The 15,077-nt window shown below is 39.1% G+C and overlaps 1 protein-coding gene across 1 annotated transcript in view; it reads left to right on the top strand.

Annotated features, from left to right (window-relative positions):
• The window catches only part of DNAH3 (dynein axonemal heavy chain 3), a 611,780-nt gene that overhangs the window by 105,600 nt on the left and 491,103 nt on the right, over nucleotides 1-15,077 (top strand). Inside the window, exon 9 of the mRNA XM_053694256.1 lies at nucleotides 12,286-12,481. Within this exon, the coding sequence (XP_053550231.1) occupies nucleotides 12,286-12,481 (196 nt within the window). The remainder of the gene's footprint in view (nucleotides 1-12,285; nucleotides 12,482-15,077) is intronic.

Genomic DNA, 15,077 nt, shown 5'->3' with positions numbered 1-15,077 from the left:
GTTCTAGGTATTCAGTGGATACGCCTCCATGAACCCTCCATAGATTGGAAAACCCTAAAAGTCACTTTGAACTCCTCTCATTGTAAAACAAATTGTTACCATTCAACACATACCATCCACATAGCTGAACAAACTACAGATATACCTGAAGTATATTCACAATATACCGAAGTATTTAGTAAGAGGGAGGCAGAAACACTACCTCCACACCGTAGCTATGACTGCCCTATAGATCTGAAACCTGGTTAAGTAATACCACATGGTCATCTCTACCCTCTAAGCCAACCTGAATTAGCACATTTAAAAGGCTATTTAGACGAAAACTTAAAAAAAGGGTTCATCAGGCCGTCCGTGTCTCCTGCGGCAGCTGGTATGTTCTTTGTTAGAAACAAAGATAAATCACTACGTCCGATCATTGATTATAGAGAGCTCAATAAAGTTACCGTTAAAAACAGGTATCCACTCCCCTTAATTCCTGAACTTATTGAGCGACTCCATCAAGCTAAGATATTCACCAAATTGGACCTCAGGGGGGCCTACAACCTCATTCGCATAAGAGAGGGAGATGAATGGTTAACTGCGTTTAGAACGAGATATGGCCTATACGAATACCTGGTTATGCCATTTGGATTATGTAATGCTCCTGCAACTTTTCAGCATTACATCAATGATGTTTTCAGGGATCTCCTTGACATATGTGTAGTGGTCTATCTGGATGACATTCTCATTTATTCCCAGAATTTACAAGACCATATCAAACACGTCAGCTGGGTTCTATCCAGACTTCAAATACATCGATTATATGCCAAGGCCGAAAAATGTATATTCCATGCTGAAAAGATCTCCTTCTTGGGATACAATATCTCATCCGAGGGTATTCAAATGCAACAAGACAAAGTAGAAGCGGTAAAGAGCTGGCCTACCCCACAAAGCCGCAAGGATCTACAGCGGTTTTTAGGGTTTAGTAATTACTACCGAAAATTCATTAAAGGGTATTCTGGTATAGCTAAACCATTGACCTCGCTTACTGGTTGCACTTCCAGATTTCTTTGGAATGAAAAGGCAGCAGAAGCATTTGAATATCTGAAATCCTCTTTTACATCAGCACCCATTTTACATCACCCCAATCCTGATCTCCAATACTTCCTCGAAGTAGACTCATCTGATTATGCTTTGGGAGCAGTTCTTTCTCAGAGAAAAAGCCTAATGCATCCATTACATCCGATAGCCTTCTTTTCCAAGATGATGTCCCCCGCCGAAAGAAACTACCCCATAGGCGAAAAGGAACTTCTCTCCATCAAAAGAGCTTTCGAGACTTGGAGACATCTACTAGAAGGAACTCAACTACCAATAATAGTGTATACAGACCATAGAAATTTGGAATATTTACAAAGGAATAAGACTCTTTCCTCAAGACAAGTTAGGTGGAGTCTCTATTTCAGTAGATTCCTATTTCAGATAGTATATAGGCCAGCCTCTCGTAATGGTAAGGCAGATGCTTTATCCCGTAGAGACCCTAAACCCGATTGTAGCGAAACCCCTTCGGCTATAATTCCACACGACTCATACATTGGAAGCATTACCACCACAGCTTCCAAGTTTAAAAAAGCCTTGCAAACTGAACAGGAACTTCCACCTGATCTACGTATAGGATCGGATGGTCTCTACTACAAAGAAAATAAGTTGTATGTTCCGACTACTTTAAGACAATACATCATTAGAGAACATCATGATACTCCTCTCTCTGGACACCCTGGGATCCAGAGAACTCAAGAGCTAATAAGTAGGGCTTACTGGTGGCCAGGAATGGCTCCGGAGATTCGCCTCTATGTACAGGCTTGTACTAGATGTATTACATCAAAATCCGAAAAAAAGACCCCCATATGGATTACTCATGCCAATACCAGTCCCTGGAAGACCTTGGACTCACTTAGGCCTAGACTTCATTGTTGAATTACCTACTTCCGCCGGAATGAATACAGTCTTGGTTATAATTGACCTCCTCACTAAAATGGCTCATTTTGTACCCCACCACAAACTCCCAACCTCAGCCGAAACAGCTCAGTTATTCATTGATAATGTAGTAAAGTACCATGGAATTCCAGAGATTCTCACCACCGATAGAGGCACGCAGTTCACCTCTCGTTTTTGGAGAAACTTATGCCAGAAACTCCAAATCGACCATCGTTATAGTACTGCTTACCACCCCCAGACTAATGGCCAAACTGAACGATTAAACCAGTGGCTTGAATAGTACTTGAGGTGTTACTGTGCCTACCATCAGGGGGATTGGAATAAATACCTCTCTCTAGCTGAATTTGCTTACAACAACTCCCTTAACTCCTCTAGTAAAATGACACCTTTCTACGCAAATTACGCATTTCACCCAAAGATGGTCTTAACAACAACGGAATCCTGTTGTAACCCAAACGTTGAAGATTTAGCTGACCATTTACACGAGAATTGGAAGTTACTCCAAGAAAACCTCCAGACAGCTCAAGCTGTACAAAAGAAGTACTACGACCTCAGACGAAGACCTTCTCCACAATATTCCATAGGAGATTGGGCCTGGCTTTCCACGAAAAATCTAAAACTACAACTTCCCAGTAAGAAGTTAGCTACTCTGTTTGTTGGACCCTTCCAGATTATTAAAGTCGTCAATCAAAATGCTATAACCCTTCGCTTACCCTCATCTTTAAGTATACATCCCACTTTTCATGTATCCTCACTAAAACCAGCAGCTATTAACAGCACCCAAGTATTACCTCCAAAAACACAAATTCTAGAGGATAATATTTATGAAGTAGGAAACATACTAGACTCACGCATCAACAGGGGTCAACTTCAGTACCTGGTTAGGTGGAAAGGATATTCCTCTGACGAGGACACATGGGAACCCGTTAACCATGTCAATGCCCCAAGACTTATCTCTCAGTTCCATCGACGGAATCCCGAAAGACCACGCATGCAAGCCGTGGGACGGCATGCCTGAAGGGGGCATTCTGTCAGGAATTCTGTTCCACCTTTACAGAAAGGCTGTAATCTCTCTATACCACCTTTACAAACTCAGGCCAACCCCTTACCCTATTTAAAGTTACTCTTGAGGCCAGCCAGGTGCTTAGTGATTAAGAAATCAACCTAACTGAGCTCCCTGCACATGTTTTGTGCTCCAGCTATTTCAAACCTAAGAAAGTTTATTCCTAAATCTTTAACCTGAATTTCTACAAGGAAACTGGATTGCTTTCTGCCTAGGCAGAACTTGCTACTTCTGCTCCGCTACTGCTGAAGTTTATCAAGTGATTTATTGACACTACAACAGCGTGACCTGCTTGTCACAATTTGCAAGATTGATACTGTTACAATTCCCGGTAAACTGTTTACCTCTAATTCAACTGCCAGTCTGCATTGCAAGTTTCAGCAAACACGGAGCTGCTCACAGCAAGACATTCCTAAGCAGTGACATCACAACTATTCCAGACGGCTCAGCTTACAAGCAGATTTCATATCAGCTGTTCTACCATTCTGTCTCAGCCTGTCTCACTGATTCACACACTCTGCTGCTACAGAACATTTTCCTGCTAATCTCTATATGCAGGTAGTGTGGTCTCAGTGGTTTCCTAAACATTTTGGCTGTACTTAGAATTATATTACCAGCATAAAATCTTCATTGCTATTTTTCCAGTGTGGAAATTTATACTTTATTATTTGCAAGTATAAACATAGTGAGAGATTCTTCACCTATTCACAGATTAATCCAAGTTTGTGAATTCAATATAAACTCACTTTGTGCCCTAAAATTAACATTTATCCATATGTTAATTTACAGCTAAGTGATACAAAACCTATCATCCACAGTTGTGATCCATACAAAGGATTGAATTGATACAGTGAATTAATTCATTACACTTCATCCCAGTGGTGCGGAGTTGGAACGGCGGCTGTGCATACATCTGACGTGTAGGGTCCTCTTCATGCGATCGTCCACTGCACACTGAAGATTGAATTCAAGGTACCCATTTTATATTGGGGTACCTTGCATTCCCATTGGCTAAAATATTCAAATCAGCCTATAGGATTTACGCAACTCTCATCCTATTGGCTGATTTGAATATTTCAGCCAATAGCAATGAAATGTACCCCAATATAAAACTGTTCCGTTGCATTTAATCTTCATTGTGCGGCGGACGATCGCATGAAGAGGATACTCCATGATGGATGTCTGCGCGGGCACTGTTCCTGCTCCGCTCCGCGCCCCCTTCGCTCCGCGCCACCGGGATGAAGAAAGAAGATGGCCCGCGCTGGATGAAGATGGGGCTGTCTGGAAGAAGACCGCCAGACTTCGGGAATGGTGAGTACCTATTTCGGGGGTTAGTTATAGAAAAGGGCAGGAGTCCAGCACAACTAGCACAACACACTGTGCCTGCTGTAGGGACTGTTCCCAAGATTCCAAAAAGAGAAAAGAAAAACACAACGTTTCTGGGCTCACCCCTTAATCATGTGTATGATTAAGGGGTGAGCCCCGAAATGTTGTGTTTTTCTTTTCTCTTGTCCTAAATAAAGACTTTATTACTTGTGCTGCTGCCTTTTTGCATATTTCGGGGTCAGTATTAGTTTTTTGTTTGTTTTTTGGGGTGTTTTTTTTTTAAGATTAGTGCTTTTTTTGTTTTTTTATGGGCAATGCCCATACAAATACTGGGTAGCTTGTTTTTTTTAGAGTTAGGTCTTTTTTATTTTGGGGGGTTGGGTGGGTGGTGCCTTGTATTGTTAGGGGGTAATTTGTAGTTTTGTATGTAAAAGAGCTGTTAAACATATGGCAATGCCCTACAAACGGACCTTTTAAGGGCTATTGGTAGTTAATTGTTAGATTAGGAGGTGTTTTTATTTTAGGGTGGCTTTTTTTATAGGGGTATTAGATTAGGTTTACTTTTTTATTTTGGATAATTCCCTTCCTATATTTTTTAATCTTAGAATTTTTTTATTTTTCGCAAATTTTAGACTTTGGGCTCCGTGTACTAAGCCGTCAATTAATCCGACATTGTAGACGCGGATAAACTCGCCGTTACTCGCCACGGGCGAAATGGTGTCCGCTGTCACTATGTACTAATAATCCACCCATAAATAGACACGTCTAGCCCGCCGAGAGCAGTGGCGGATTATTGATACATTTGACGCCTCGCTCGCCACGACTAAGCTAATGTACTTAAATGTCAGTAGAATTGTATGGCCAATTATTAACATGTGACATGCAAGGTGTCAGAAACTTCATAGTAGTCGTGACTTTCTCAGGTGCATACTGCATAGCGCCGCCAGAACGATCAAGACATCGAAACCGCATTTTCAAAAGACCGAAAGTCCTCTCAATTATCCCCCTGGTAGATCGATGTGCTTCATTGAAACATACTTGATTTCTGGTCTGTGAGTTGTTATAGGGAGTCAATAGCCATTCTGTACATGAGTACCCTCCATCTCCTAATAGGACATAAAAGAAATATAAATATTAATATAAAAATAATTATTAAGATTGAGAACTAATACGATACAAATTAAAAATATACAATACTTTACACTTTAATTACAGTCGACAAATTTGGCGCAATTAATGTACATGGAAATTAAAAACGACAAATTAGACGCCAGTTATGCTTACATAGAAGCCATCCTTCAGGCATATCTCTGTCCTCGAACTTCCGGTATAAGCCAGTCTGCCTTAAGATGTAAGAATCATGACATGAGCCTGGGTAGTTTGAACGGACACTGATTATCCTCATGTTGGGGTCACAGACCATCTGAACATTCAAGGAATGGAAATGCTTTCTATTCCTATAGATCTCCTCACGAGCTTGAAGTGGTCTTACAGCAACATGGGTACAGTCTATGGCCCCTAGGACATTGGGCATCCCAGCCATCCTACTGAAATTTGACTTTATAGATTGCCATTCTTCTGGGGTAGATGGCAAACAAATATATCGAGGAAAAATAACCATCATAGCCCCTATGACTTTTGATAAGTGGTGTGAAAAAGCAGATTGACTCATTCCAATAATGACGCTAGAAACTGCCTGAAAGGATTCTGTTGCCATAAAATGCAATGCAGCTAATAGTTTCAATAGTCCCGGAATAGCTCGTGAACGAGCCGTCATCGGCTCCAAATAATCTTCAATCTCTCGATACAGGTTTAATATGGATTCACGATCAAGCCGGAATCTTTGTATGATCTCTCGGTCAGAAAGGCAGTGCAAACCAACCCGTGGAAGGAATACACGGGGACACGAACTCTCCTTCTCCTAACCAATTGATTAGCGACATTTCCAGTATTCTGTCTTTTAGGCCGGATTTGCATCACACGGAGAATAAACAAATACAGAAGTGTCTCCATAGCTTCTGAAATCAAGAATGTAAGTACAATGCTGATATTACTGCCTTTTATATACAGGGAGTGCAGAATTATTAGGCAAGTTGTATTTTTGAGGATTAATTTTATTATTGAACAACAACCATGTTCTCAATGAACCCAAAAAACTCATTAATATCAAAGCTGAATAGTTTTGGAAGTAGTTTTTAGTTTGTTTTTAGTTATAGCTATTTTAGGGGGATATCTGTGTGTGCAGGTGACTATTACTGTGCATAATTATTAGGCAACTTAACAAAAAACAAATATATACCCATTTCAATTATTTATTTTTACCAGTGAAACCAATATAACATCTCAACATTCACAAATATACATTTCTGACATTCAAAAACAAAACAAAAACAAATCAGTGACCAATATAGCCACCTTTCTTTGCAAGGACACTCAAAAGCCTGCCATCCATGGATTCTGTCAGTGTTTTGATCTGTTCACCATCAACATTGCGTGCAGCAGCAACCACAGCCTCCCAGACACTGTTCAGAGAGGTGTACTGTTTTCCCTCCTTGTAAATCTCACATTTGATGATGGGCCACAGGTTCTCAATGGGGTTCAGATCAGGTGAACAAGGAGGCCATGTCATTAGATTTTCTTCTTTTATACCCTTTCTTGCCAGCCACGCTGTGGAGTACTTGGACGCGTGTGATGGAGCATTGTCCTGCATGAAAATCATGTTTTTCTTGAAGGATGCAGACTTCTTCCTGTACCACTGCTTGAAGAAGGTGTCTTCCAGAAACTGGCAGTAGGACTGGGAGTTGAGCTTGACTTCATCCTCAACCCGAAAAGGCCCCACAAGCTCATCTTTGATGATACTAGCCCAAACCAGTACTCCACCTCCACCTTGCTGGCGTCTGAGTCGGACTGGAGCTCTCTGCCCTTTACCAATCCAGCCACGGGCCCATCCATCTGGCCCATCAAGACTCACTCTCATTTCATCAGTCCATAAAACCTTAGAAAAATCAGTCTTGAGATATTTCTTGGCCCAGTCTTGACGTTTCAGCTTGTGTCTCTTGTTCAGTGGTGGTCGTCTTTCAGCCTTTCTTACCTTGGCCATGTCTCTGAGTATTGCACACCTTGTGCTTTTGGGCACTCCAGTGATGTTGCAGCTCTGAAATATGGCCAAACTGGTGGCAAGTGGCATCTTGGCAGCTGCACGCTTGACTTTTCTCAGTTCATGGGCAGTTATTCTGCGCCTTGGTTTTTCCACACGCTTCTTGCGACCCTGTTGACTATTTTGAATGAAACGCTTGATTGTTCGATGATCACGCTTCAGAAGCTTTGCAATTTTAAGAGTGCTGCATCCCTCTGCAAGATATCTCACTATTTTTGACTTTTCTGAGCCTGTCAAGTCCTTCTTTTGACCCATTTTGCCAAAGGAATGGAAGTTGCCTAATAATTATGCACACCTGATATAGGGTGTTGATGTCATTAGACCACACCCCTTCTCATTACAGAGATGCACATCACCTAATATGCTTAATTGGTAGTAGGCTTTCGAGCCTATACATCTTGGAGTAAGACAACATGCATAAAGAGGATGATGTGGTCAAAATACTAATTTGCCTAATAATTCTGCACTCCCTGTATGTCTAGACTGGCGTCAACATTGACTTTCCTATGCTTTTGTACCTTGCCCGCTACCTAAAAGGTGGCGAGGCAAAAATAACGAGTTGGGAGCGGAAATTGTAGCAAACGGACAAATAGATTTTTTAGTACATTAGTTTATGGCGACTTGGTGGTCAAATGTGTCTAATTACAGTGAAAAATGGAGAGGTAGCGAGGTTTGGCGGATAAGTACGCTCGCAATTTTAAATATGCGGGTTTGAACATAGTTGACGACTTTGTACATATCAGTTTGCGAGTTTTGACGCAATATTTTTTGCGGGTAGCTCGCTGACTGCTTAGTACATGGAGCCCTTTGTTATTTTTTGTAATGTTAGGTTTTTTATTTTTTCTGTAGTGTTAGGATTTTTTAATTTTGTAATTTAGGTTTTTTTATTTTTGGTATTTTTTTTTTTTTTTTTTTTTAAATAGTAATGTTAGGTTTATTTGTAGTTTAAGTTTAGTTTTTTTTTATTTCAATGGTAAGTTTTCATTTATTTGAAGGTAGTTATATTGTAAGTTTAATTTAAATTTCGGTAGTTGCAATGTGGGTGTTTGGCGGTTTAGGGGTTAATAATTTTATTTAGATGTTAGCGATGCGGGTGGGCGACAGGGGTTTATAGGTTTATAGTAGTGTTGGCGATGCAGGTGGGCGGCAGATTAGGGGTTAATAGGTTTATTTAGTGTTGGTGATGCGGGTGGGCGGCGCATTAGGGGTTAATAGGTTTATTTAGTGTTAGCAATGTCGGGGGCGGCGGTTTAGGCGTTAATAGCTTTATTTAGTTTTGGCAATGTCGGGGGGGAGGATTAGGGGTATTTAGACTAGGGGTTTATGTTAGGGTGTTAGATTTATAACAAACTTTCTTGTCTCCATAGACATAATTGGGGAATGCGTTATAGCGATCGCCATTCCGCAATCGCAGGTGTTAGTTTTTTCTAACACTTTTTCTTCATCGATGTCTATGGGGGGGATACGTGCACGAGCACATCAAGTCAGGACTTGGCTTTTGTGTGGTATGGAGCTTAACACACCATACCGCACAACACAAGAAAGATTTTTTGTAACTTGTAATGGCAGCGCTATGAAAAGTGCGGTACCGCTAAATGTTTAGTGTTATTTACGCACCGGGTTTTGCGCACAACTTGTAATCTAGGTCATTATGAGGTTCACTATTTTACATTTATTATTTGTCTTTCTGACTTTTATTTGTAGACCAATTGGGGTTACATTTTTTTTAACATTGTCACATATGGTATTTCATAGACACTTTTTATTTCTCAGAAAAGAGGTATTGTTTACTATTAATAGTTGCACAAGATTTGGGTCTATTTCATTGTAACTCCAATTCATTGTTATGTCAGTAAGTATACTCTCTTGCATTGTGGATATTTTTTTTCAAGGCTACACACTTTGCATGTTTAAGATGCCAGTGCGCTCCCTTGACCAAGCAGCAATTTCTGCTTCGGAGGCCCATAGGACCATTAAATACAGTAGATATGCATAATCAACACATGCATGATAACAAGACAATGCAATAGCACTTAGTCTGAACTTAAAATGAGTAGTAGATTTATTTCTGACAAGTTTCAAAGTTATGTATATTTCCACTCCTGCATCATGTGATAACCATCAGCCAATCACAAATACATATACTCTGAATTCTTGCACATGCTCAGTAGGAACTGGTGACTCAAAAAGTAAATATAAAGAGACTGTGCGCATTTTGTTAAAGAAAGTAAATTGGAAAGTTGTTTTAAAATTTCTGCTCTATCTGACTCATGCGAGTTTAATTTTGACTTCTGTACCTTTAGGACCACTGCTCCTTAACCTGTCTGCCACCTAAAATGTGGTGGATTTAAATCCTCCCGATCGGGATAATTGCCAGCCCCTACTAGTGGGCGGGCCTACTGTCAGGCAGGTGCAATGCTTGTGCAACGATAAATGCAGCAGCGAGGTCTGGCAGACCGAATCATGTCTGCCTAACCAATAGCAAATGGAACCCAGTATCTGTATTTTTATTCCTATGTTATTTTATATATTTTTAATTCACTATCCTTATAAAACCTATAGTTCATTTCTTCTTCTCCTTCCCTCTTGCATCCGCTTAGCGTATTCACTATAGCAATTCAAGGGGAGATACTGAGAGCGCATTAGGCACACCGTTTTTTTAAAGGGGCTGTCTACATCAGAATTTTTATTGTTTAAAAAGATAGATAATACCTTTATTACCCATTCCCCAGTTTTGCATAACCAACACTGTTATAGTAACACACTTTTTACCTCTGTGATTACCTTGTATCTAAGCCTCTGCAGACTGCCCCCTTATCTCAGTGCTTTTGACAGACTTGCAGTTTAGCCAATCAATGCAGACTCCTAAATAACTCCAGGGAGTGAGCACAATGTTATCTATATGACACACATGAACTAGTACTGTCTAACTGTAAAAAACTTTCAAAATGCTCTGAGCTAAGAGGCTGCTTTTAACGGTTTAGAAATCATTTTGAACCTACCTAGGTCTAGCTTTTCAAAATTACCACCAAGGGAACAAAGCAGATTTAATGATAAAAGTCAATTGGAAAGTTCTTTAAAATGACATGCCCTATCGGAATCATGAAAGTTTCATTTTGACTAGACTGTCCCTTTAAATATACAATCCTTGGATTACACCAATTCATGGCCTATTTTACTTTTATGTCCCTTTAACCATTGTTCTCAATAATACCCTTTTCCCAGGTTTATTTAAGGTGCATAGAAGTGCAAAAAAAATGCTAGAATGTGTTTTATTATTGCACAATTGATTGCATATAACTGTGTTTAACTCCTGCAAAAGTGTTAAACACATAGATAAAAACAACTCCAAAGGTGCATTGCACTATTGGGACCTAGCTGAAGACAGCCATTGAGAAAATGATTATGTATGTAATCATCAATCATCAAACTGTTAGCTCTCATTAGTGTGTTGCTGCTCCTGAGCCTACCTAGATATGTTTTTCAACAATGGATACCAAGAGAGCTAAGTTAATTGGATAACAGAATTGAATTATAAAGTCTCCTTAAGATGTCTACCTGAACTATGTAAGGTTAAATGGATAAAAAAAAACTGTTTCATTGTTGTAATAAAAAAGCGTTAAGCAGTGCTTTGCAATATGTATTATTCATCATTTTAAATGGATTTTACCTTTTATTTCTTTCATTTTTTTAACTTAATTTATGCAGTGTACATTACTTCAGGTCACAGCCCTACAAGGGGGCTGGGGTCTCTAAAGGAAACTTATCTAGCTTGATATAAAACTTCTAGAGTAACATTAGCTGGTTTAGTATTAGGTGAATACTAGGTAAACGGCGAGTCAGATTTGCCCATGCTCAGAAGAGTCAGAATGCAACCTTAGTTAATAGACATGTCAGCTATCTTATTTCCCAAGGGAAAGGGCTACACTGTCAATTTCAAAGTGCTCATTTTGCAAGAAAACACAATCTGTTTCTTTTTATGTTTGATTTGATTTAACATATTTGTTTTTACTAAAGGAGCACTGGTTAATATCGCTTTAGATTATTTTTTTCTTTATTGAATGTGAGGAAAACATGGAAATTAACGTACGAGACATTGTGTATTACATAACCTGTGATTTGTGCTCACTGGCTTGTAGAGAAAAGTCTGACAAGGAAAAGTAGATTATGAGGCCCATTTATCAAGCTCTGAATGGAACTTGAGGGCCCGTGTTTGCAGGCTCGCCAAAAACAGCAGTTATGAAGCAACGGTCTAAAGACCGCTGCTCCATAACCCTGTCCGTTTGCTCTGAGCAGGCGGACAGACATCGTCACAATTCAACCCGATCGAGTACGATCGGGTTGATTGACACCCCCCTGCTGGCGGCCGATTGGTCGCAAATCTGCAGGGGCGGCGTATTCTGCAATGCTGAATACGGAGAGCATATTGCTCTCCGCATTCAGCGAGGTCTGTCGGATCAGGTACACACTGTCGGATCAGGCCCGACAGACCTTTGATAAATAGGCCTCTTAGCATGCACATGAAAAGCGATTTAAAAAGAATACATTTGAAAATACAAAGTTTTAGCCAAACATATCTGAGTACAATGTATTTTTAAGTAAATCCTGGTATGCAGTTTATGTTGTGCTTTGTAAGGTACTTCCTGTATCAAAAAGTAATTTAATATAATACAACTAATTAAATCTATTCATATGTGGGAATAAGCGCAGTGTTAGCAATGACGTGTATAAGTTTGTTACTTAGACTCTGTTTTGGTCATTTCAGATGGATTCCAAATTGTGCTAAACGTTTTATAGCTGAAAAAGATAAATGGATTCATTTAGTTCCCCAAAATGACAATGATTCAACGCTGCTGGTGCAGGAGTTTTTTTCCTGTGTTGGAGCACTTATGTCTTTACAACTGCGTAGAATGGTCATCAATTCGCTGCAAGATCTCCTTTCTTTCTTCAGTATACACAAGGTAAGGTGTCTTTGTGACAATAGGGCTAGCTCTTAGAAAGGCTCCATCAAATGATAATGGTTATCAAATTATAAAAGATTACTTTATGCAAACTTTGCTATCCCTCTATGGACGAAATTCCAGTCTGTCAGAAGAGCCATGTGAATTATTTTGCATACTTTGGCTTTTTCTTGGGTGTTCATATTCAAAGCCATTATAGGCCATTTGAAAATATTGAATTATTTCATGAATTGCAAGCGCCTTTGTGTTGTGTTAACGTCCTTGGTAGTTTGCATGGGGCAATTTAAAAGAGATATTCAAATTCAGCAGATTCTCTTCAAGCAATTATTTTGGCAAGTTTAACACGTCTTTATTGCTAGCTTGTTCTTTGAACAGAAAAAAAATAAATAGAAGGCAATCTTGTATATTTTGTTTTTCGTCAGCATTTCTCACTCATTGAAGATAATTTCTATTGGAGAACCACCACCATTTCTGAGCTAACTTAGCTACAAGACCCATTTTTTTTTTTTGTTTACAGAATATTTACAATCATAGAAAATGCAACCTTTTGTTGGACAGACACTACATACAGTACAGCATATGATTTCTAGTATAAATTTACAATGTATTTTTGGTACAGCTAACACTCAACTTAAAGGGACATTAAACACTAAATACATGCTAGATAGAATGATGCATTCAAAGAAAAGATTAGTCCATGACTAACATGTAGATGTATTTTTTAAAGTTTCATTAGTTGTTTAAAAAGTGACAAAATAAGTGTAAAGTTTTAGTGTCTATAAAACACTGGGAGCTGCCATGTTGTAACTTGTGTTACCTTCTCTGCTGTGGCCAATTAGGGACAGTTATGCATAGGTCATTAGAGTGTGCAGCCAATGGTTGTGCTGGATTTAACAGTGTTCTGCACTTCCATTTCTAACAGGAACTGAAAAGCTCACAATTTCAGAATGGAATTACAGGCAAAGAGGACAAAATAAATAATGAAAGTATATTGCAGAGCTGTTTTATATATACAATTTATCATTTTATATTACCATCTCAAAGTGTTTAATGTCCCTTTAAAGAGATACTGAACCCAATTTTTTTCTTACATGATTCAGATAGAGCAACAATTTTAAGCAACTTTCTAATTTACTCCTATTATCATTTTGTCTTCGTTCTCTTGGTATCTTTATTTGAAAAAGCAGGAATGTAAAGCTTACGAGCCAGCCCATCTTTGGTTCAGCACCTGGGTATCGCTTGCTGATTGGTGGCTAAATATAGCGCTTTACATCCCTGTTTTTCAAATAAAGATACAAAGAGAACAAAGAAAAATTGATAATATGAGTAAATTAGAAAGTTGCTTAACATTGCTGCTCTATCTGAATAATAAAAGAAAAAAATTGGGTTCAGTGTCCCTTTAAGTATTGTTTTAAAAACTCTAACTTTTTTTTTTTTTTTTCATTGTTAAATTTGGAGAACATATATTTGTCATTTAAGTTGTGAAGAGTACTTGTAGCCTTGACTAATGGTATTTTGCTTTTTTAGACTACACTATTTGCTTTCTCACCTTCTCCTATTCCACTTTCACTCACACTCACTTGCCTTACACTCATACTTCATTCTTGCTTACTCTATCCTCAGATTCACTCCTCTCTTTTAATTCCCTCTCTTCCTATTTCTCTCTCTATCAGATATTTTTCTATCGCTCTCCCAGTTTCTCCCTCTGTCACGTACCACCTCTGTGCCCTCTTATTGCACCTTTCCCCACTCACACCCTTTTTTAAAAAGTAAAGTGTGTGTGTTTAATGTGCTATGTAATGTTAAGTGTGTTGTATGTGTTTATAAATGCATGTGTCATTTAAGTAAAATAATGCATAGTAATATTTTTCCCAACTGGTAAACCATTGATGTTTTTTTCCACCCCAATATGTACATTTCCTTGTTCCTTGTATATTTGTCAAAAGATTGATACATTGTCATATTTAAATTGTTTTAAGGGAGCTCTTGACTTCCTTTGTTATGTCGAGAACTCCAATTCGTCAAAAACTCCAATCTGACGTCACCTCCGGTGACTCTTTTATTTAATATCTGTTTTGCCTCTGGGGGGCCACCGCAGACCCTTTGGCATACACCCTAAGTAAACCTTGGGGAATGAGGTTTACAAGGGGGGCTTCACCCCCCTTGAACCCCCCAGGCGGAGGCAAAATAGATAGCGAAGATAGGTGATTACAGGGCCTATCTGATTGGTTGTGAATCCTGTCACTCACAGGACATGGACCAATCAGATGTATGGAAATACCGGAAGTGACGTCAGATTGGAGTTTTTGACAGATTGAAGTTCTCGACAGAACACCTGCCCTCTCAGTTGATCTTAAAGTACCATTAAACTAGACATTTCAACATTGCATAAAATGTTTCATTATTGCAAGTGAAATAGCATTGCAATATACATTCATTATTTATTTTGCAGCCTTTTGTTGTAAAATACATCTAAAAATGTGTTTGTTTCATTTTCTCCCAGGGAGGCTTGGGTTAATACTTTTAGGCAATTTATGTGAGCTTTTGTTTACTTTTCCATCCCTCCCTAAACTTCTGTGGTGTCACATGCTTTTAA

Source organism: Bombina bombina, chromosome 11, assembly GCF_027579735.1.
Source record: "Bombina bombina isolate aBomBom1 chromosome 11, aBomBom1.pri, whole genome shotgun sequence".
NCBI lineage: Eukaryota > Metazoa > Chordata > Amphibia > Anura > Bombinatoridae > Bombina > Bombina bombina.
The sequence above is the reverse complement of the archived record's forward strand: the minus strand, read 5'-3'. Positions and strand labels throughout refer to the sequence as shown.